Source organism: Chaetodon trifascialis, chromosome 2, assembly GCF_039877785.1.
Source record: "Chaetodon trifascialis isolate fChaTrf1 chromosome 2, fChaTrf1.hap1, whole genome shotgun sequence".
NCBI lineage: Eukaryota > Metazoa > Chordata > Actinopteri > Chaetodontiformes > Chaetodontidae > Chaetodon > Chaetodon trifascialis.
Window position 1 is genome coordinate 25,887,879 of NC_092057.1, and position 24,491 is coordinate 25,912,369.

Genomic DNA, 24,491 nt, shown 5'->3' on the forward strand with positions numbered 1-24,491 from the left:
AATAAATGTTAAATGTAAGTGAAATGCATTCTCTATGTACTACCTTGACTTAGCATTGAAGCTTGTGTGGAATTAATAATAAAGATTTTCACATACATGGCTTGTGCTGAATGTGCACTTATTTCATGTACAGTGTAACAAACACGAGTGAGCTTCCCCTGACTGATCTGCTTCCTTAGTCTATTTGTGTATTCATGGAGGTTAATATCAGTTATATGCAGCAACAAAGTCTCATCGGGCTGGCACTTGATGAGTACATCCAGATCTTTGAGGATGAGACACACATCTCAAAGCTGTAAACTCCATGTACTAGTCTTCCATACTGGGGAGCTGTGTTCCTGCTGTGCAGTAAGTCACTGGATGAATGAAATTTACAGTACACATGTAGCCTCGGGGAGAGAAAAGATGGGGGGATGGACGGCAGAATAGGTACAGTAGATTGATGAAAAAAGATGGGTGGCCAGATTCACAAAGGGAGTAAAAAAAACAGGATAGCTGAGAGGGATGAGTTGAGACAGGAGAAGGAGTGATGATCATCAAATGATGAAATGTTTCCACCACAACCCCCACGCACATCAGCAGCCTATTTGTGTCACTTAGGGCATGCAGTGCAAACACATAAAATATGGCTCTTCAGACTCATTAAGTATACCCACTGCAGCACTGGGACATTGTGAAGACACACTCAATCTCTCTCTCTCTCTCTCTCTCTCTCTCTCTCTCTCTCTCTCTCTCTCTCTCTCTCTCTCTCTCTCTCACACACACACACACACTCACTCACACACACACACACACACACACACACACACACTCTCTGCCTCCCCCACACCTTACTGCTTCAGTAGTGGCACGTAGGACCGGGAATGTAAACATTATATTTAACATCAACCTGAAGAAGAGCATCACAAATAAAATTAAAAAACTGCAGTATCTCATGCTCACGATGGCACAACTTGTTTTTCTCAACAGTTTCAATTTGCAAAACTCTGAACGCTAAATGCTATCATACTAATTTTGCCCTCACAGCACAGAAAATGAAAATTGTATAGATCATACTAGGTAATGCATCATGCAGCCTTTCAACACATGCACATATATTCAGTCACTGTAGTCATCAAGTATTGATATGAAAGAATAAGTAATTCTCATCAAAACACAAGATGCAGTGGTCCTTTTCTCAAAATTATACACTTCACAAAAAGACAAAAATGTGTAATTGATGCAGAAGTCTTCCTTTGAAATGATGTGGAGTGAAAATCAAAATTTTATTCACTGAAAATGCATTGCTGTAGATGTAGGTGCTGAACTGTTGAGTCCAACTACAGTAAATTATACAAACATACAAGACAAAATGATGACTGATTTCACTTGACTGCCATCGGTTTTCTGCTCTCTATCTGCCACAAAGTAGATAGACACCAAAACTTACTGATATTTCAGTCACTTGTTTGCATTCTGAGGACTTGGCTTGTGCTTTAGTGTTTACCTTGTAGCATTATGAGTTTTGCACACTGACGCTAAAAACTGAGACAAAGTATCATAAAATTGTGTAACGTGTAGTCACACTTTTCAAAATAAAATAGTGATAATATGCTGAAATATGGTGGAGATATGATGAGTTTTTCTTTCTGTTTTCATTGCAAGCATCAACTGAAAGAGAAAAAAATGAGTCGTGGCAAGTTTGCCATGAGGTTCTACCTGATTGCCCATTTCTCCTCACACCTCTTCGTCATTCACTCTCACTTTGCCAGTATCTGTCATCTTCCATATCCATTCCTCTGACCTTCACTTTCCCACATGCACAATCCTCCATGCACTTTGGTTATTAGAATAACGTACTCTGTCTATTTTTGTGCAGGGTTGCGATCTGTAGCAGAGGCAGCTGAGGTCCATGCCACATAAAGGCTTCCCTAAAGCTGTAAATGGTGATGAGTTGTGTGGCTTTGCAGGGGCTTTTAAGTACAAACCATCACAACATGTCATTTTAGAGGTGAAACCTTTCCATTTATTAATCTCACCTTCATACAGATTTAATCAGGGATAGTGAAAATTGACTACTTATTGCACCTGAACATAAGTTTCTGCACTAATAAAACCCCTCTTGTTTTTCTTGCCTTGGGAAAGCACAGTGATCCAGTTCAGTTCATTTTTAATTTTGTATGGTTCTTCCTACTGATGCATACACAGTGATTGCACAAACGACTTCACAGATGCATGATTTTCTGCAGCTCTTGTATCAACAGCAGCATCCACTAACCTCCTAACCTCCTTTATTAACCTCCTTTCTCCTGATCTATCCTTTCATAAGCCAAGATTATGTACTATGAATAACCATGAGTGTACTGTACTGTTAGTAGGATAAAAGTCATAATGAAGAGGGAGGAAAGGGATTGATGGGACCAAATAAGATTACATGCCCCAGTCACTCTGAAACCAGATTAACAATGTTTTATCATCTCACACACACTTTCATCCCAGTGGAGTAAGTCAGAGGGACGAGGACATGGTTGATGTTTGAAACAGATGGGTCCAAAGGAAATTGTTTGTGTTGTGTTTTTTTAAGAGACGGGATAAAGAGTGTGTCCATAGTTGTTAACAGCTGTTAACATGACTATTTGACAACTAATCGACATGTTTGTAATAATGTAAAGCACAGACTGGCAGTGGGCCATCCTTGCGTTTAATGACGCTGACAACGGTGATTTGAGCTGAGCAGAAAATGTGTCGGTACTCAGTGTTTGCATCAAATTAAACTGTCTAGGTCACACAGGTTATTCAACTGTGATAGATTTTGTTCAAACTTCCACCAGTGGCACTCCTTTACCAAGAATTTGCTGTAACACCTGAAAAACCAACACAACGCAGAGTCCAAGGAGCTTGCTGATGCTAACAGAAAACACTGCTCTTGATGACCAGCTATTAATAGTTGTAGATAATATGGGATTTAAAGTATTATCAATGCATCCCTATAGTTCAAACTGATAAACTTTATAAATATGCAGTCATTCTAAATTTGATGCCCGCATCACAGTTGAAACAAGTTGAGACGTGCATGTTTACCACTGTGTTACATCACCTTTTCTTTTAACAACTCTCAGTAAGCATTTGGGAACTGAGGACACTAATTGTTGACATTTTGAAAGTGAAATTCTTTCCCATTCTTGATAATGATAAAGTGCTTCACAAGAAAGAAATCACATGCATCAAGTGAGTGCTTCACATAGAAAACACAGAACGGACATAAAAACTGAATGTTAAAATGGAGAATGAAAACCACTTGATAATGACAGTCAAACTAAGATAGAATAAGGATGAAAAAAGAAAAAGACAATGCATGAAAGAGAATAAAATACAATTCAAAAGAAATGCAGTAGTGCGTAAGTCCACGGTCTTCATTGTCACATTTTGTGCTTTATAATGTGCTACACAATTTCAAGTGGGCAAGTCTGGACTGTATGTCGGTCTAGTAGCTGCGCTCTGTGCACTCTACTCTGAAGCCATGCTGTTCAAACATGCACAGAATGGATTTGGCATTGTCTTCCTGGAATAAATACGGACATCCCTGAAACAGATGTTGTCTGAATTGCAGCATATGTTCAGAAACCTTTATGTACCTTTCAGCGTTAACGGTACCTTCACAGATGTGCATTTTACCCATGCCATGTGCACTAACACACCACCATATCATTATAGTTGCTGGCTTTTGAACTTTGTGTTGGTAACAATATGGATGGTCCTTTTCCTCTTCAGCCCAGAGAACACAATGTCCATGATTTCCAAATACAATTTGAACTGGGACTCGTCAGACCACACCACATTTTTCCACTCCATGTCAGTCCATCTCAGATGAGCGAGGGGTCTGCAGCATTTCTGTGTTCTTGATTTTTCGTTTTTCTTTTTGCATGGCAGAGGATTAACCTGCATTTGTAGGTACAGCAATGAACTGTGTTTATTGACATGGGTTTTCTGATGTGTTCCTGAGCCCTTCATACAGTCATGTTGGATTTTTAATTCAGTGCTGCCTGAGGCATCAAAAGTCATGGGAGTGCACTTGCAGTGTTGATTTTCAGCCTTGCCCTTTATGTCAAGAGATTTGTGCAAACAGGTGTGTTTGGAGCATTCCACATCTTTCCCAGTCTTTAGTTCTTGTTCAAAATGTGTTGCAGACACCAAATTCAAAATGAATGTATATTTACAAAAAAGGAATATTATCATTATCAGGTTGAACATTAAGAATATTATCTTTGTACTGTATTCCACTGAATATAGATCAAAAAGGATTTGCATCATTGCATTCTGTTTTTATTTATGTTTTGCACATCATCCCAACTTTTTTAGAATCTGGGTTGTATTAATAAAACAGTAGTACTCCCTAGATTTATTTATCTTTCAAAACTCACCCATTTTTCTGTGCCCTTTATCTGGGCTATTAAGCCTCCCCACATCTCCAAGGCGCACTTACAGAAGCCCACAAATCAAGCTGGTGCTTCCCTGTCGTCTGACATTATTATTGGGCCTGTAATGCCAGAGCATGCTTTTCTGGAATCAGTAGCAGCCTGAGCAGTCCCAGATGGCCATGAAAGAACTGAAGGGTGTGGCTTCATTTTTTGCATAACTAATTTAAGATTCTAAAGCAAGTAACAGGTGTGCTGAGTTTCTAGTAAATGTCCGTTGACTGTCTGCTACTAAGGATCCCTACATTGCATCCTTCACTCCACTTCAGGTGGAATTTGGTCTCCTTCCTTGTCACTTTTTTCCATTATCTGCAAATTAGATTTTTTTTCAGGCAACTGATGTTTATTTCAGGTCCTTGTCGAAACAAGCAATGGTGTGATGATGGTGTAGAAAGAACTCTGCTGATACAAGCTTATGTTAAAGAGAACTTTTATTAGCAAGCTTAGTATCAAATCAGACGCCGGTAGTCTGATGGAGAGCCTGGGTCGAATCGGTCGGATCGCTGTCCTTCTCTCCTTGATCCCTAGATATATAGATGACATCTGATACACACTTCGACCAATCACATATGTTATTGCACATATACGTTGTTGTCTTCAGAACACTCAGCTGTCTTTAATTATACAAGTTGATGGATTGACAGATCTATCTGGGGCCCTCATCTAAGGGGCCCCTACAAACAGATCACCACATCTGGTTTTACTAGAGCTGGTCCTGCTCTTATATGACCTTTACCCTCCAATGTTCAAAGTAGACTGAGTTCAAAGGTGATCACACTTTATGTTTCAATTCTAACATTTTAATGTATTAAATCAGACACATCACAACAACACAACTTTTATGACCTTATGACTAGAATCTCTCCCTCCAAACGTAATTTCACAGTTGGTGGTCTTTCTCTGGCAAACCCTTCTCTCCACATTAAAGAGCCATAAATTAAGGACTTTAACTCATTCAGTTTAAAGTGTAAATTGGGTGGCAGGACCCTCGGTCATCTCTCTTGCTCCAAGCTCAAGAGGTTCTGGTATGACGTTTTTAATTTGAACAGCAACATACTGTTCAGCAGACAGCTAACTTCTGTCAGCCCAACGGTGCTGAATATTGACATTTAAGTTGTGTTTGTTTGCTCGGTTAACCACTCGCAAAGGTCTGTTGTAAATTAGTAAGTGTAGCTTGTAGTTATTACATTAAATCTATCACCATAGATTTAAAACAATAGCTAATGTTACACCACTTCCACCATTAGACGACTCTGCTCCTCCTGATTGCAAACAGTTAACAAGCCATTTTTTGGCCAATTTCTTGCATTTTTCACCTTATGAACAACAACATTCGGTAATCAATAAAAGCTCTTTGTGGTTTCTTGATTCGATTGATCTGAGCAACCATAAACAATGCAAAATATAGGCAGTTTGAGTGTTTGTTAAAGTGTTTCCTATGCAGAAAATCACATCATTCATCCACAGTTTGTCGCACAACAAAAGAGCAATGTGACGTTATCTGCAAACAACTTATTGGGTTGCTCCAACTACTCTTTGACTCTTCACCCAGCTGTACAAGCCCTCGTGTTTGATATGGTAATAACAAAAAGGGTTATCCTGAGAGTCAATCTTTATCCTTGGAAAAAAATTACTAAATGACACACAGTTTCAGGATTACAGTTTTCTGGACTTCATCTTTGACCTTCCTCAACCTTACTTGGTCTTGTTCCACAGACTCTATTTCTGACCGTGAATCCACTTGTATAGTCATTGAAGTCATCATACGGATTGACATGCACATGTGCACTTGTATATTATGCTTATTCACTTTCTTGCTGAGGCTTCAACGAGAAAATGGATACCACTCTCATGTCTGTAAATTAAATATGAGGCTACAGCCAGAAGCTGGTTAGCTTAGCATAAAGCCAATGAGCAGAGACTCCAGTGTAATAGTCCAGTATATAACCCTGTATAAAATCACAGCTATTGCCAGCAGCTGCTTAGCACAGCATAAAGTCTGGAAACAGGGAGAAACAATATAGCCATACATAGCCAACTGTAAACCCACAAATTGTTCTTCTACACTTTGTTTTTTTTCTACAGATTAAAGCAAATGAAATGTAATGTTAATTAATCAGGCAGGTTTTGTTACCTTCAGACAGCTAGCTAGCTATAGAGTCCCGACCTAAATACCAGAAGGGCAAGTGCGTGCAGGCAATTATTCCACAAAGCGACTGACCATATAGACCACAGGAGGGGCAGGTGTGCGGTCTTTACATTAACTGAACAAAGCCTATGGAGATCTGTTCCAGTTGACCTGGTACCAACAGTGTTACATTATGTTACATTATTCACCACAACTGAATAGCTCACCCCCCATCTACACCTACCCAGGTGGTCTGTTCTATCTCAGGACCAGAAAAGGGGAAGCAGCAACATGACAGTCTACAGGGAGGGTTTGTCTGGGGACCCTGTCTATGCCAGTTCAGCTTGATGGCAAATGAAGGGTTTGAGCGTGTGTATGTGTGTTTGCAGGGTGTGATACTGTGTGGTGCAATTCCAGCCACCAACAGCTAGCTGTCTGTCTGCATGTAGTGAAGCCTGAGATTAGATTTGACCAATTTGAACATGTCATTACTCTGCTGAGCAGCATTTGGTGTTTGTGTGTGTGTGTGTGCATGTGTGCGTGCGGGCTGCCAGATGTCTTAACTAATATCGCAAGCAGTAAGGAGATTAGATCCCTCCTGACTTGGTCTAGCTCAGTCATTCATTCCTGCTGGGAAATGAGAAAGGCTGCTGAGCCTTGCAGGCTGAGGTCTCACTCATACGTGGTCAGATATCTGAGCCCATGTTAACCTGCAGTGTGTGGGTGAGCTCTTGGTGCACAGACGCTTAAAACTTTGTGCAGTAGTCTGAAAACTTTTCCTTAAACTTTAACATCACTATATCTGGCCACATACACATATAACTACACCTGAAGAGCAAATTAATGACAGAAATCACACATACAATCTAGAAATACTGTTCCCAAAGCAGGGAAAAGCCTGAACATTTGTGGATTTAGTGTGTGAGTTATAAATATATAGAATCAAAGGAATAGTTTAGGTTCCTTCTCAAGTATTAAACAGTGTTCAAAGATGGAAAATGTGTACCAAAACAACAGAGAGCTGCCTGGGTTAAGATATTCTGTTGGCGATAGGGTTGCCACCCGTCCGGATACGGAATCGTCCTTTAATTGACAATTAAATGTTGCGTCCCGTATTGAAGCAATACAGGACGCGATTTGTTCCGTATTTTCACAAATGTCCAATACACATGTCTGTCACACACACATCAACACTAAATCTAACAATAATGAACAAAATAAAACACAGGAAATACTAAGGCCAGCAAAATTGTCGTGGCGGGATCTACGCAGGACCCTCCCGCTCCGGTCGTGTGTCTGTGCCTCGCTGCCTGCGTGTGTTGCTGTCACGGTTGCCTAGAGACAGACACCACACACCGGCGGAGAAAACGTATATTTTTTTTAAATATACATTTCCTAGACTAAAAATGTTTGTAGAGCTTTCTGTGTAATCTATGTCAAAATGTTTATATTTTTGAGGAATACAGTGTTCAGTGATCATTGCATAAATTCTTTTATTAGGTTTAACTGTTTGGATGACCCCATCTATCTCATTAACTAGGTTAATGTTGTGCAATAACTAAGTTGTGTGCATATGGCACTTTGTTATATATTTTCCTCATTGTATGTTAAATAGGGATGCATGTAATTACGGCTTTATGTAGCCTAATTAACAGCACTCTATATGCAACAATGTTGCACAATAAAGAATGTGTTCACTGGTAATAAAGCATTTCAAGCTTTAAGTATGATGAATTGCTTTCTTGATCACCCCTTTACTGAAAACAGTGGCACAAAATAAAATATACCACTGCTGCGGGTGCCCCACCCCACAGGAGTCGGGCCGTGGTGGTCATGGCCCCAGGGAGCTGTGGTGGGTGTCCCATATTTTCATTTCTGAAAGGTGGCAACCCTTGTTGGCGATGTCCATTCAATATGGAGCAAGAGCCACAAGACTGTTAGCTTGGTTTAGCAAAGCACGGAGTGGAAATTAACACAATTTTGTATGGATTATGTAATAGAGTTAATTAGCGAGCTTTAGCATGCTAAATATGACGCTACAGCCAGCAGCTTGTTAGCTTATCTTATCACAAAGACTGGAAACTGGTGGACACAGCTAGCCTGTGACTTCCTGGAGTCTCACTTAGGTGCTGGTCGGAGGCTTTTGTTACCTTTGGACAGAAGCAGGCTAGCTGTTTTTTTCCAGTCTTCATGCTAAGCTAAGTGTAACCAGCTGCCAGCTACAGCTATGTTTTTACTGCTCAGTTGTCAAACTACTTAAAAACTTTAACACTTGTGGTGAGAAAAATCAGCATTTAACAATTTTCTGTCCGTTATTTATTTATTTATTTATTTATTTATTTATTTATTTATTTATTTATTTATTTTAAGATGTGAAGTGTCACCTTTCTGTGGCAGAAACAGGCAGTGATTAATGAGTACACAAGCTGTCATGACACTGTCTGCTACACTGGCCACAGCTACCCTGACATAACCCATAACAAGGCTCGTCTGACCGCTTTGGTGAATGGAAGCATTTCTGTGTGTATTATTTAGTTAACAAGCCACTCAAATGCCAGTCATGTTCACATTTCTCCTTTATTTTTCTCAAAATAATCATGTACGATGAGCACTTATGTACATCCTTCAAAAAGGAGAAAGATTACTGAGCGAAGAGGCACAGACAAAAATACAACACTGGTGATTTAAAAAAAAAACTGGTGATAGTATGGTGAAAGCAAACAGTCACACCCTCACCTGACATGTACTTTTCAATTTCAGCCACAGAATTTCACGTTGCTTGCACTGCTGTCTGGGCCAGATGTGGTTTTAGCCTCACTGTAGCTTTGACTTGGGAACTGCAGAATGTCTTTTACCCTGAATACCTAATTCTCTCTTCATATTTCAGCACAGTCTCATTTGACAGGTCCCATCATTCATTCATTAGACACACTGAACACTTTCAGTGTCATGAATGCTTCTAACATGAAAAACATATGCTGACTAGTCATCAACATGAGTGAGTAACAACAGATATGGGTCAGGTTATCTCACAAAGTATCTACAGAACTGGCTTTTATCAGTTGTCAGTCCAAGTTATCTATGTTGAGAACAACTTTCATTCCACATCTCATATGAGTCATTACATGTCCACTGTTATATTCTCCAAGATGAGTCAGGGATCGAGGTTTTACATTATTCCTCCATCTGTTATGCAACATATTTAAAGCAGTTCAGACCCCTCTCCCACTTCTGTCCACACGAACTGTGACAAAATAACAAACTCAGCAGTGGTTTGAACAGTTTTGTTCACTCTGATCATCAGTGTTCAGTCTTTTTGGATTTCAGTGTTCACCTGCTGTATCCATTACAACTTACTCATTTTGGGAAATATGCTCATCAGCTTCCTTGCCAAGAGTTAAACAAGAAGATTGATACCACTCTCATGCCTGTGTATTGAATATGAAGCTATGGTCAGCAGCCAGATATCATAAAAACTGGAAAAAGGGGTGAACAACTGGCCTGGCTCTGCCCATAAGTAACAAATCTGCCCTCCAGCACCTCTAAAGCTCACCAATTATTCCCTGACTTCCTGACTTGACATCCTGGAGTCTCTGCTAATTGGCTTCATGCTAAGCTAAGTGAACTGTGGATGCTGTTGCTTCACATTTACCGTTACAAATGGGAGTGGTATTGATCTTCTCATCTAGCTCTTGTTTCCCTCCGTTTCCAGTCTTTGTGGTGATCGCTTTAATCAGCTGCTGGTTGTCCTTTACAGAACTGAAGCTCACTCATTAACATTTAATAGCTTCTTTGTTTGCAAACACACAAGTGTAAATCAACAAATTGTGTTAATGTAGAAATACACTGCTATAAGTACATTTTTCTGCATTCAAATTAAAAGTGCAAAAGTGTTCGCATCAAAATATACTTAACGTACCAAAAGTAAAACTCTTCATTGTGCAGAATGGCCCATTTCATAATAATGCATATTATATTATTGTACAATAATTACTAATGCATTAATGTGTTCATCAGTTAAATGTTGCTGCTGGTAAAGATGAAGCTGGTTTTTGATTTTAACGACTTTATTTGTTTTAGGTAGTTTTTGAATGTCCCCCTGGGGATCAATGAAGCTTTACCATAATCCTATGATAATACATCCTGATTTATTTGTTGATTTCTTATTGTGTACTACAGTGAAAAGTACACCATTTGCCTCCGAATTGTACTGGAGTTAGAGAAGTATAAAGCAGCAGAAATAAGTAAAAACTTTTCATGTGAGTACAGTGCTGGAGGAAATTTAGTGAGTGGTATAAATCTTCTCATCTAACTCTCAACAAGAAACCAAAAATGTTGAACTATTCCTTTCATGTTAAAGCAGTGGCTCTGATATAATTACATTTTTGTAATAAAGAAGATGACCATATTTGAAATACTTAAATAATAATCACATTCCTGGTTGGACATAAGTGTAAAAATGACTGAATCCTGATTAAAACTGCATGTGTGGATCAAAACTGAAAGAAACTCAAACTGTGAAGTACTGCATGTGCATTTCAGCCAAGATTGGCTTCACTTTTTCCTTTCTGTCCATTATGAGTGGATATGACATTTAAGTGTTTCACAGACTTGCAGTCATAGAGGGAATGGAAGCCAGTCAGTGGGAGGCAGCTATTTGTCTGCACTCGGATTGATTGATTAACTGTAACAGTATGAATTCCATTTCAGCCACCATTTCTGCAGCAGTCACACAGTGGACCGTATTTTGTTGTTTTCATTCTTCCTCGGTTCCACTTAAAATGGTCAAGAGCTAAGTTGTAGAGATCTGTGAGTTGCATGCGTAAAAGTGAAAATTCACATGTGGCCTCTACCACTGAGGATCAGAGGAGACGCTCGGTTGGTGAGAAGAGACGAGGTTTAACACAAATCTGTTACATAAGGTCACCCAGTAATCCTTGTTGCATGTTGTTGCAGGAGATTAGAGAAGAAAGTCTTTGCCTTTCGCTGAGTATTAGAGAGTAAAAACACAAAGCACTTGGTGCTATAAAAGATTAGTGCCAAATGCATCTCTGCTGGGGTGATGTCTATCCAGAATCATTTGAAAATCCCTCACAAGAACAAATATTGTCTTTCAATCATGACAGCTTTGATCTTCATTGCGAGATTTTCCTCAGTACATAGCAACAAATTGTGTAACTAGCACATAAATCACATAAATACTGAATTATTCTCAAAAGATAAACGCATTGTCAATGAATGTGAGTGATCTGCAAATAGCTGGAGTGTATCATCTGCTAACCACACTAAATGCATTGTTTAGGACAAGGGATGGAGGCGAAGAGAAATGTTGGGATATCCTTTCTGAGGAAGTTAACTGGCAACTATTTTGATGATTAATGAACCGTTTTAGTCATTTTCAAGCAAAAATGCCAAACATTTGCTGTTCCCAGCTTCTTAGATTGATACTTTTTTTGTCCAATATGACAGTAAATATCTTGGAGTTCTGAACTACTGATTGGATAACTGAGCAATTTGAACATGTTACCTGGGGCTCTGGGATATCATAATGCACTTTTCCTTATTTTCTGACGTTTTATATACAAAAACAACTAATTGAGTAATTGAGAATAATTAGTGGCAGATGAATCTAAAATCCAAATAATCATCAGTGGCAGCCCTGGTGAAAAGAGGACAGGTGTGATGAACAGTGCTGTGAGTTAACGTGTCAGTCACTCTCAGTCATCACTCAAGTCATCAACATCAACAAAGATTTCATCTCACCGTCTCCACATTTATAAAGTAAGATGTAGATTTATTTACAAAATACAAAAAACTAGCATTACTAGAATACAGACCTGAAAAAGCAAGTTCTAAAACTGTTCATTAAGCTCTATGACTGCGCTGTATGTAACTGCTGAAGACATTTCTAGAAGATGAGAAGTGCTGCAGGGGGGACAGGAAGTGGAAAAGAGTCGACTCAAGCAGCAGAAAACAAAGACGTGGAAGGGACGGAGTGTCAACAGTATTCTGATGAGACGTGAAGACGAAGTGGTGGAAGGTAAATGATGTCAGCAGGGATACAGTGAAATATGCATTAGTATGAGTTTCTACATCATTAACTACCGCATGTAGCCTCAACTTCCTACGTGGCATACTGTATGTGTATGTGTGTGTTAGCTAAGAGAGCCACCATGAAAGGGAAAAACTCCACACAACCACATACCAATAAGAAATGTGTGCAGACTGAGGGAAAGGTTTGGTTGTGATGTACTGTGATTTGTAACAACACCATCTTGTGTGGCTTCATGAAGCTGTGGCAACTGCGCTTCTTCCTCTCATCGAAGGAGGAGATCTGCCTTATGTGAAGTCTTTGGACACAGCTTCAATGAAATTGGGAGCTGACATGAGGATGGTGAAGGTGCAGATGATGGAGAAGAGTGAAAAGGCCACCAGGCATAACCGATCCACCACTGCCGCTGCAAACTTCCACTCGCTGCAGATTGCCTCTCCCTCATCCTGGTCCCGGAAGCGCCTGGCAATGTACTGCACTTCCTCCAGGATCCGTGAAATTTCTGGAACCTGGTCCAGCAGCAAAGTTTGCACCTGTTCTGAGTGGATGTCATGTTGGGAGGGGCCGTTGGGATGGCCGCCAGCGCCTCCTCCACCGCCGCACACCACCACACCTGAATCAGTGCTCGGTGGGAAAGCAGGGTTGTCTGTGCCCATCGAGTGGTAGCCAAAGTACATGTTCATGTTCCCGTTGGTGGTGGCTGACTGGTTGGATGCCTGTCCTGGGATGGCGCTCATCTGAATGCTGCTGGTGCTGATATGATGAGGAGGAGGGTGGGGGTACTTGTAGTTTGGGGGGCTCACTGCGGTTTTGTTTTCCTCTCCAGGTTTCTTCATGCGGAGAAACCAAGCGCACCAGTTGAGAAGGATGACTCGGACCTGGATGTAGAGATGAGGTAAGGTGGACAGATTAACGATGCTGAGTTACACACCAAGATATGAATGGTTGAATGAAAAATAGAGAGAGAGGCAAGAAGACAGAAATACAGAGAAAAATAGAACTTTTTCTCCATGATCCCACTTCTGCCAGTGTTGCATTTGATGCACAATGTGCCATGAGCTTAGAGTAAATAATGTATGAATTGAAGCTGGGGAGGTTTCCATGCAGTGTGCTGTTTCTGAGTAACTGTATGGTTCAAAGTGGACAATCTTGTTTTGATCAAGTGCTTTTAATAACGTTACGGTTATGTTTGTGTTGACACAGCCTTTGTCAACCTTTGAATGAACGCCACTTCATTCCTCCCACAAATGGAAGGCATAATATAGTAACAGCCTAGATGAGTAGTTGTGTGCCAATATGTACAAGTCATGTGGTTATTGGAAAATAATGCATTATTGGGTTTAAAAATGATGGTTAACCTACCCATTTAGGCATCTTCCCTCCATGCGGATCATGGTGGTGGAACTGCAGCACCAAGACTGTTACCACCACAGACAAGCCCACAATCATCATGGTGCTGGCAAAGTACTGAGCTGATGAGGAGGAGAACACAGAAAAACAATCATAGCCTCTCCTCTGAAATTGACCAGTGAATTTTAAATGAAAAGCTCATGTGGGTAAGTATTTTGGCAGAACTGCTGCTAAATCAGTCAGTCGGTTAGTCAGTGGAGAGTTTATCCTGTCAACAAACCTGAGGTCCTAACCCCACAGGGGCTGGCAGGAGGATGACTAACATTTTGCTTCCTAATATACCAGCCAACCAAAACTCATACACTGCTGGAAGGCACTGAAGCTACAGAGACATAAAAAACATAACATATGCATGGAGACAGGCACAATACCCCGTCCACACACACCATCATACACACAAACATGAGCGATATTCCCCTCTAAAAGAAAGAAGCAATTTTTCATCTTCATCCAGCGACCTCACAGAAAGGTGGACCAATCCAAATTTTCCTTATACATTTCCATGTCAACATGTAATTGGAGCTATAGGAAATCTTGTCAGAGTGAACAGTGAGGAGCATTTATTATTGTCTTCAATCTATCAGTTCTGCTCCATCTGCTATGTGTTAATACGTGTACTCCAATAAATGCGAATTTGCTAATGGCTTCGTTTTACATCACTGAGCTGCCAAATGACACTGAGCAGCATCTCTGTCTGCAGCCTCCTCTCCCATCTCATGGCTGGCTGCCTTGTCTCCTCTGGTCTGTATCACTATGACCTTATACAGTGCAGCTCCGCTCATCTTCTACACTGAGAGCATCTTTCACATCCTGCATCGGCAGCCTCCCACACCCAGCCCCTCCCTGTCTCAATCACAACATATTGGTGAGTCAGTCAGCTGTGTGAAGTTTTTTATTTTATTTTATTTTGCACTGCTAATAAATGAGGAAAAATCTCCACAGTGACCAACCAACCATGCTGTAGCACTTTGCAGCCTGTCCACCATGTGCTTATAGCTTCCCAATGAAGGTAGCTCTCTGACACATCATCTGGTGTTTCCTGTGTTTCACTGGAAGTTATAGCAACTATGTACTACTATGATACGACGCCATCGGGAGGCAACCAAATGAAAGCACCATTACCTTGAGTCAACTTATGGATTTCTCTGGGTTCAAACATTGCTGGACACATTTGGGATAATTTAAGCACACAACTCAACAAAATACATATGGAATACAGGTCTAGTCATTTTTAGACATGTTCCATATTTTACCTTTAGCACAGAACACTTCCCCAGATTCTGCATTGTTTCATTCCATTATACCAAACAGGTTAAAAGTACCATCTTAAATGAATAGTAAGTACATTTTGGGAAATACTATTCACAGAGCTCGTCAAAAGTTAGACATAAAGATCGATGCCGCTCTCAAGTTGTGTTCGAACAGAACATGAGGGATATTTTTCTATGCAGTGGAGCAATTGAATGAAAAGTCGATGGAAATGTTTCACTTTGCAAGAAATCTGTTTGGTTATCCTGGAGCTTTATGCTTTATAAGCATACAGAAACAAGAAGAAGAAGTAACTGAATCCAGAAGCTGGAGCCAGGAGCCTCGCTTAGCGTAAAGGTTGAAAAACATCTACCAGCACGTCTTAGTGAGCTTTAGAGTGAGCCTCAGAGATTTATGTTTCCACCTTTGGAATGAGTCACACTAGCCGTGTCCCCATTCAGTGTTTGTGTAAAAAAAACTAACAGGCTGCTAACTCTCGCTTTATATTTACCGTAGACACGTTCTCATCTAACTCTTGTTTCTAACATGGATTTCACATTTAGAAGTACAGTTCACGTCTATCACAAATAACTAATCACTTTGTGATTCATCTTCATTGTTTTTCTTTCTTTTTCTCACTTTCAAAGTCAGAGCATCACCAAAATGACTGATTATTTGAGCTGAGAAGTGTCTTACCAATCAGAGGAACGGAGTCTGAAGTGGCAGGCATAATCTCTGCGACCAGTAACATGAACACTGTGAGAGACAGCAGCACTGTGATGCCTGTCGAAGACAGCAGACAGAGAGGTGAGCAGAAACACAGAGGCTAAACTCCTTCACCACAGTTTAGCTTTCCCTTAAATGGTGACTGGAGAGTATTCAAAATGCAGCTGGTTGCTTTAAACTAGGTGGAAACAGCCGCGGATGTATTTTGGATTGTTCGCTCTCATTTCCTACTCTCCAGGGATTACTTGCTGTTGTATGTTTTACACTGACCTTGTCTCACTGAATGGCATTTTGAGAAAAGCTGGCATTTTGAGGTGCGGCTGATTATCTTTTGTGTTTATAATGGAGCTTTCATTAATCTGCTCATGAATAAAATCCCAAACAAATGCCAATTCACAGCCATAATGTCAGCATTAGCATAGAGCAATGACAAATGGACGGGTTAGCAAGAGCGTCTGGACCTGGTGGGCTGAGATCACCAAGGCAATGGAGAGAGATACATTTTTGTCTGCATGTATGATTATAAGCATGAATCACTGTCCCTCTGTGTGTGTGTGTGTGTGTGTGTGTGTGTGTGTGTGTGTGTGTGTGTGTGTGTGAGAGAGAGAGAGAGAGAGAGAGAGAGAGAGAGAGAAAGAGAGCTGGTATTTATCACGTTGTGGGGACAAAAATCTGTTTACACAGTCACATTGTGGGGACTCACCTGCCTTATGGGGACAAAATGTAGGTCCCCTTAATGTAAATCATTAAATTTTAGGGTGAAGACGGAGGATAGGTTTACGGGTTAGGTAAGGTTAGGTAAGGTACAGGGTTAGGAAAAGGTAAGTAGTGGTTAGGGTTGGGTTAGGGTTTGGGTTTAAAAAAAATTTTGATTAAAAATGTGGTGCACTGGCCGAACTGTCTGGATGTAGTATGGACGAGTGGATGAGGTTATTGCACATGTTTGTTAGTGGCACAGGTGTAAAGTCTCCATCCTCCACACTGGGGACCCTGGTTCGAATCCCGGCACTGCTCCGCATCCTCCCACCTGCGCGTGCTGTCCACAGGTCTCCATTTTGTGTTGTCAGTTGTACTGTTCCCTGAGCCTCCATTTTGTGGTCTAGTGAGAGTTCTTTAGAATGTCTCATTCACTGTGCTTCTACCATTACCATAAAAAAGTTAAATGAGCAATTAACCAAGGTACACGTATAGATGTGGGTGATGAATAAATAGTGAGATAAATAAATATTAAAATAAATATTGAGAGTAATTAAATAATCATATTATCGTGATATATAAATAAGAACTGGTAAAAGTGCATACAATAGTAGATCAAGAATAAGAGCTATTAAAATAAGTGCTAAATAAGTGCCTCATCACGTAAATAAAACATGCTAGTAAGGGGTAAGCATGCAACCCAATAAAAAGTAAGTGCAATTCATTAAGATTATATATAAAAAAGGACCCATGCAAACATCAGTGTATATATATATATAAAAAAAGTTTATATATGTGATGAATTTTTAAAAAAAATTATTATATGATGATAAAAAGCAAGTGCAATATAAATAAAATGTATAAGAAATATATTAAAATGACCATGCAATATTAGTAATAATATGCAAGATTTATAAAACACATCACACATTCAGTGGTTAAGATTAATCTGTTAAGCAAAGTTAAAATACACGATAGGCTAATAAAAAGGTAACCAGTAATAAATATATGAGTGAAGCTCTAAAAGTGACTGTACCTGTGCCCATATGAAAATTAAAAAAAGGTCTATATATAAAAAAAAATCTATAAAAAAAGGGGGAAGGAAAAAAGGTTTTGTATAAACTTTATTCAAATATGGCAATGGTGTGTAATTATGTTTAGTCGTCCCAGCAGGTTCAGGTTGATGCCAGCGGAGAATCCTTGGTGGGATGATGGAGGGCAGCATTCGGTCCGTGGGGAAGGTGGTCCTGTAAGTGGGGTTCAAGTGTCTGGTCAGGGTAAGGTGTAAGATGAGGGGGGAGCAAACAGTAGGAGAGGGAAGGGGGTTGAGATTTGAGTTGAAGGTCCAGCTTGTGTTTTAGGTACAGGAGAAGAGAGAAGGTTGAGTTTAAGGTTAAGGTTAGGTTAAGGGGTCAGCTCTGGGTGGTTGCAGGGGGAGGAGGGTGGTTGGGGTTAGGCTTGGGGGGAGGGAGGGGGGTTAAGGTTAAGGTTGGGGTTAGGGAAGGGAAGGGGGTAGGGTACTTGATGGGAGACTAATGGTTGTGGTTAGGGGAGCAGGAAGGGGTGGGTATGTAGGTGGGAGCGTACAGGAGGCTGGGGAGGTGCTGAGGGGTGGAGGGAGTCATCTTGTCCTGGGAGGGAAGAGGTGGTCTTATCATGGGCCTGGGTTGGGCTGATGAGGGTGTGGGTGTTCCTTCTGTTTATATCGTTGAGTCCTGTGGGTATGGTGGTGGCGAGTTTGTGTATCCAGATTTTTTCCATTCTTTTGCGTTGTGCTGTGGTCCAGTGGTGGTGAGATTCTTGTCCTGTTATGATAAGGTTGTCCAGTGGGTGGGTCCTGAAGTGTGTTACCAGAGCTGTTGTGAGTTTACCTGTTCTGATATTGTAGAGGTGTTGACGAAGTCTGGTGAGGAGGGGGTGTTTGGTCTCGCCGATATAGTGTTTATTGCAGTGTGCAGGTAATGAGAAAAACTATATTGCTGGAGGTGAGGGAGAGTGAGCTATGGATAGGGTGAGCTGTTTTGCTGTATTGGTTGGTGACGAATTTCCTGTTCTTGTAGTATTTCTTGTATTGCATGTCAGGGGTCTGGTCGTGGTGGGGGAGTGTGGAGCTGACTAGAAGGTCCCTCAGATTTTTGTTTCTTCTGTGGGCTGCAATGATCCTGTGGTTATGGAGGGGATGGTGCAGGGTTTGGATCCTGGTGAAGTTGTTCTTGATGCTCTTTAAGAGGGGGATGGTCCTGTGGGAGAAGGTGGAGATGAGGGGGATGAGCTCTGTTGCTGTAGAAGGTTTCTGAATGTCCAGTGGGGTGTAGGTATGCTCTTCCAGGCCTGGGGGGTGTGGATGTAGACCCTGGTTCGGGTAGAGGGTGGGGGGAGTTGGGGAAGTAGGGGGTGCCTGGGAGGGAATCCATGCCAGTCCAGTAGGGGTTGATGTGTTGATTCCTGTGGGGTGAGTTGGAGTCGTGGGTATGGAGACTGTGGTATGATGTGTGGAGTGAGTGGGAGCTAAGGAGGCCAGAGCTGTGTTTTTTATGGTGGAGGAAGTGTTTGCTGTATCCTCTAGGTCTGAGGCTATTGAAAAGTGTGCGTGTTGCTGTGTGAAAATCCGCTGCAGTGGATGAAATTCTATGGAACTGTATGGGTTGTGATTTAATTATGTCCCGAAATGTATGTTTTGGATGATAGCTGTGTTTATAGAGAAGTGCGTGGGTATCTGTAGATTTAAAATGTACCTCGGTGAACATTCTTTTCTGTGTGGAGTTGATTGGATGGAAAAAGACTGTAGTGTCCAAGAAGTTAACCTTATGTGGATTGATTGTGTGTGTAACAGTAATCGATGGGTGGTGACTGTTAAAGGGTATGGATGAAGTCCTGAAAAAGGATTAAGGTCATGTGGCCAGATGCCAATGATGTCATCTAAGTACCTCAAAAAAAGCAGTGGTTGATGTGTGCAATTGGATAAGGCTCCCCGCTCCCACTCACTCATTTATATGTTTGCGTATGATGGTGCATATCTGTGGCCCATGGCCGTCCCATTTACCTGTAGATAATGTTGATTGTTGAAGATGAAATCATTGTTTTTCAAGCAGAGGTTGAGTAGTTGTAAAATTTCTTTGTCTGGATGGCTGTTATCTGGGTATTTTGGAAAAACTGATTGGACTGCCTGTAGGCCAAGATGAATGTTAATATTTGTGTACAGGCTGTTGATGTCTATTGTGAAGAGGTGGGTGTAGCTTGGGACGATCATGGGCCGGATGGTGTCTATGAAATGGTACATGTCCTTGATGTAGCTGGGGTGTCTGGGAGAAATGGGTCCAAGGAAGTGATCTATGTATTGGGAGATGTTGTAAGTGGAGCTGTTGCAGTCTGATGTAATGGGTCTGCCGGGAGGGACTTCACAGGGAACCATCCATGTTAGTGGATCTTTATGGGTTATGGGTTTTGGGGAGTAAGTAAAACTGTCGTAGTTGTGGGTTGGTGGGTCCAGATAAGTGATTTCTCTGTTTGGTTGTGATGTATTTTTTCCGGTGGAGTGTGTCCAGTATATTGCCATTTTCCTGTCGTTTTCTGTCCTGAATATAGGGTATAGGGTTAGGAATAGGCAAATAGTGGTTAGGGTTAGGGTAAGGCTCCAGGAAATGAATGTCCATCCATCCATTCATCCATCCATTTTCTATACCCGACTATCCCTTTCAGGGGTTGCGGGGGGTGGACCCTATCCCAGCTGTCAACGGGCAAGAGGTGGGGTACACCCTGAACCGGTCACCAGTCAATCGCAGGGCAACATATACAGACAGACAAACATTCACACTCATACTCACACCTAAGGGCAATTTTAGAGTCACCAATTAACCTAATGAGCATGTTTTTGGTCTGTGGGAGGAAGTCGGAGTGTCCAGAGAGAACCCACACATGTATCATACCGGCGACCTTCTTGCTGTGAGGCACACGCACTACCTGCTGCTCCACCGTGCCGCCCAGAAATGAATGTAAGTCTATGTAATGTCCCCACAAGTGGTAAAAACACAACGTGTGTGTGTGTGTGTGTGTGTGTGTGTGTGTGTGTGTGTGTGTGTGTGTGTGTGTGTGTGTGTGTGTGTGTGTGTGTGTGTGTGTGTGTGTGTGTTCTGCCCTGTACCCAGTGAGATCTTCTCTCCGGAGTCAGCAGGGAGCAGGAAGACCAGCAGGGCCAGGCCAGAGATGAGCACACAGGGGATGAGCAGGTTGAGGCCATAGTAAAGTGTCCTGCGGCGCATGGTGACCGTGAACGTCACGTCAGGGTAGGGCTCCTTACAGCAGTCATAGTACAGCTCGTTACGCTTAGCTGGCACACCTGGGGGAGAAATTAACAGGCGGGAATGTGTCAATTAGAGGTCAAATACAAACAACTATAAAATACAGGTCCAGTCCTGCTTGCCTGAATAATAATAATGAAGCCATTAATGTGTAGCTGTGGCTACTGCTTTCAATATTAACACCATTTTAAATTTAGTGTGCTCAGCTGAGAGGATTAACAAAAAAGAATAAATGCAATGTTAATGGTAGCATTTATTCATGCAGCCTTTGTTTAACCAGGAAGTGTCTTGAGATTAAAAGCTCTTTTTCAGGGAGATCTGGCCAAGATCGCACACAAGCGACAGTTAAAGAAATGATGCACATTAAAAACAGACAGACACTGTACAGAATAACACAGTTCAGCTCAGGAGTAGAAATAGCACTCTTCACTTGTGCTGCTTTTTGACAGAGCTTTGAACGCTCCCAGGGAGATAAAATCAATAAGTGGTACTGTGTTCTGTGTTCAAATATGACTAAAAGAGGAGATTCGTGGTCAGAAGGTCACTGAGTTGAATCCTTGGATGGAAAATGAAAATGAAATGATAAATGCTCCCCTGTCTCGCTGTCAATGTGCCTTTAAGAAAAGTACTGACACCATTCACTACAAGCAAACATGTTATTACATCATATACAGGACAACAGCTTATGGATTTAAAATCAGTCCCAAATCATCAAACTATGCCATGACATCTACATTTTTTTGTATCTGAAGGTAAAATTCTAGACCTCAACCAAGCACAGATATGGAAGATGTTATTTCAGGAGGATTAGGGCTTTGCCATCAACAGACAGTGTGTGAAGCAGCTTGTCGCTGAAAAACAGCACATGTACTCTTACCTAAATGAATACTGTACATAATACAGTGATGCCATGATGTAATCTTTTATATAAAACAATAATCTCCTGAACATTGTTTCAAAAACAAAACATTTTTGCTGATCTAAAATCACTTTAAGGTACAGCTTATTGTGGTCTGTTACCTAAACAGACAGGCAGAGATTCCAAGTCAAGTGTTTTGAGTCAGAAATAACATGTCTTCTACAGGAAAGTTTTTGTTGTTTCAAAATAGCAGCCAACTTTTTGAGAGCAGTCTTTGTGTTCAGAATCTGTACTTACTGGATCTGTGTAATTCATCACAACCAATGTGTCAACAGACTTAACACACAACATCAGTAACAGTTCCTGACACAAGAAAGGCCACTTATCTATACAATACATTTCATATTGAGTGTTTTGTTCTGTTCACACAGACTGTGAAGAATTCCCTTTCTAAAGCAATTTCAATGTACAGTAAGTGATGGAGGATAGTTCTGTGTAAAAATACATTCTAAAGTTCAGCTACAGGTAATATGAGGCCTCAGCAGTCTTAATCAAAAATAAGGAAGGTTCAAGTGGGTATTAAGTTCCAAACTTCTTCGTGTTAAATTCCCCCTTTGTGTTGCTGTCCCTCTGCTGTGGCTCAGTTAGGAAATGCTGTCTGTGGAGGCACAAGAGGGAATTTAAAACTAAAAGGTCTATCATTTTAGAAGATACCCACTTGATTTGTTCAACTCGGCCTGCTGAAGCTAAATTTTAACTTCGGCTGAGTTTCAGGGTGTATTTTTACACAGAAACACAAGTGTGGATTTTGTCTCCATCACCCACAGTGAAATTGCTTTTGGAATGGATCTCTTTACAGCCATGTGGAAACAGGTGGAACAAATATAGCAACCAATATCTTTTTCAGTGGAAATATGGGGATGTGGATATTGTTTTTTTGTAGTTCAGCACTGCACTCCTACATCATTGTCAGACTCACAAGGTTTTCAAAAAAATTGTCAAAGTCGATGCACTAGGACCAGAAATATTGTCCTTTGTTTGCATGCATTGTTTTTCCTTGCCAAAATCTGGTGCCAACATCAATTCCACCAATTCTGTCGCAGTTTTGGGAGTGTTATGCTTGTGGCAGTTAATGTAGCCATGCGCTGAGAGCCTCAAGCAGAGGTGAAAAAAGCTACAGAGGTCTGGCAAGCTCATTTCTGTCTAACTCCGCGACCCCAGAATTTTTCCATTTTCAAACCTGTTCTTCAGCCCCAACTAATGCTGACCCCAGTGACATCACTTGAGGCAATTTATCAGATTTCACACAGCTGTGAGGTCAGATTTGGACAGCATCTGAGATCATCAGGGATGTTCTTCCAAGTACATGTAACAGCAACAAAATGCATCTTTTATGTGTTATTTTGTATAGACCTGAGTCATAAGACCTAATCCTTGTATGCAGAAAGCATGACAGACATGTAATTTGGTCCCAGACCCAGTGAGTGATTTGTAGACCAGCTAAAGTACTTTAAATTCAAGTGCAAACTCCCACAAAACCTTCTGTGCTACAGTACAGGCTTTCAGTAAATTAAAAACTGAGCTTTACAGCCTTTAACTTTTCTGTTAACTTCAAATTGCATCTTTAGAACCAATCCTAACTCATTTACTGATCCCTAATGCCTATCCGTGTGGCCTGTCTTGAGGTATATTTATTCAAGCAATGTGCCTTGTACATCAGATCGACAACAGAAAACAATATCAACTTGGAAGAAATAACAGTTGCACACAGAGTACAGACTGATGAGTTTTCTTGACTTAGGAAAAAAGAAATAAAAAAGGTGAATGACTAACATCTTAATTTAGTAAGTCCAAAAACTTGTATTTGTGTTTATGAGAGCTATTGTGTACTGAAGGATTAATAAATGTGACTTTGACCGATTTCATACGAATCATTTTCTCCTTGATTAAGGTGAGTTGGGGTGAGATGTCACAAAAACTTGATTGTCGTCTGTTTGTGCATATGTGTGCCTGTGTATTTGTGTGTGTCTGTGGAAACTGTTCATTCCTTTAAAAAATTTAATTCTAAATTAATTACACAGATTCATTTTCATTTCATTGAAACTTTGTCAACTGAATGCTGAAGACGAATAGCCTTTGTCAGCCATCTATTCATTTGATGGATTGCAGTCACAATTGAAGCACTGTGCAGATGCACGTGTGTGTGTGTGTGTGTGTGTGTGTGTGTGTGTGTGTGTGTGTGTGTGTGTGTGTGTGTGTGTGTGTGTGTGTGTGTGTGTGTGTGTGTGTGTGTGTGTTGGCATGGGTATGTTCTGAAGCACCAGGACAGTGTGTGTTCTTGGCCAGCTTGCCGCCTGGCTGTGCCTGAACTAAGTGAACCATCCCTGGGCCAGCTGTCACCACACACACCCATGGCCCCCTCCTCCATTCCTCCAGCCAGCTGGGTACACTCACAGCTCACTTTGTGTGTATGTTTGTGTATGTGAATGGGAATTTTTCTGTTGGCCTCTGATTAACACCCAAACTTGGGTTAGAGCTGCCATGAGTCCTTCATTTCCACAACTAACAACAAAAAAAAAAAATGAGAGGAGAAGAAAAAAGAAACAAAACAGAGAGAAGG

The 24,491-nt window shown here is 41.0% G+C and overlaps 1 protein-coding gene across 1 annotated transcript in view; it reads right to left on the reverse strand.

The window, feature by feature from the left end:
* Nucleotides 1-12,890: 12,890 nt before the first annotated feature.
* Nucleotides 12,891-24,491, reverse strand: part of LOC139340254 (neuronal acetylcholine receptor subunit alpha-7-like) — a 44,166-nt gene continuing 32,565 nt past the window's right edge. Inside the window, exons 7-10 of the mRNA XM_070976004.1 lie at nt 20,856-21,050; nt 15,989-16,075; nt 13,997-14,106; nt 12,891-13,512 (exon numbers count right to left, since the gene is read on the reverse strand). Coding sequence (XP_070832105.1) covers nt 12,922-13,512; nt 13,997-14,106; nt 15,989-16,075; nt 20,856-21,050 — 983 coding nt within the window. The 3' untranslated portion in view covers nt 12,891-12,921. The remainder of the gene's footprint in view (nt 13,513-13,996; nt 14,107-15,988; nt 16,076-20,855; nt 21,051-24,491) is intronic.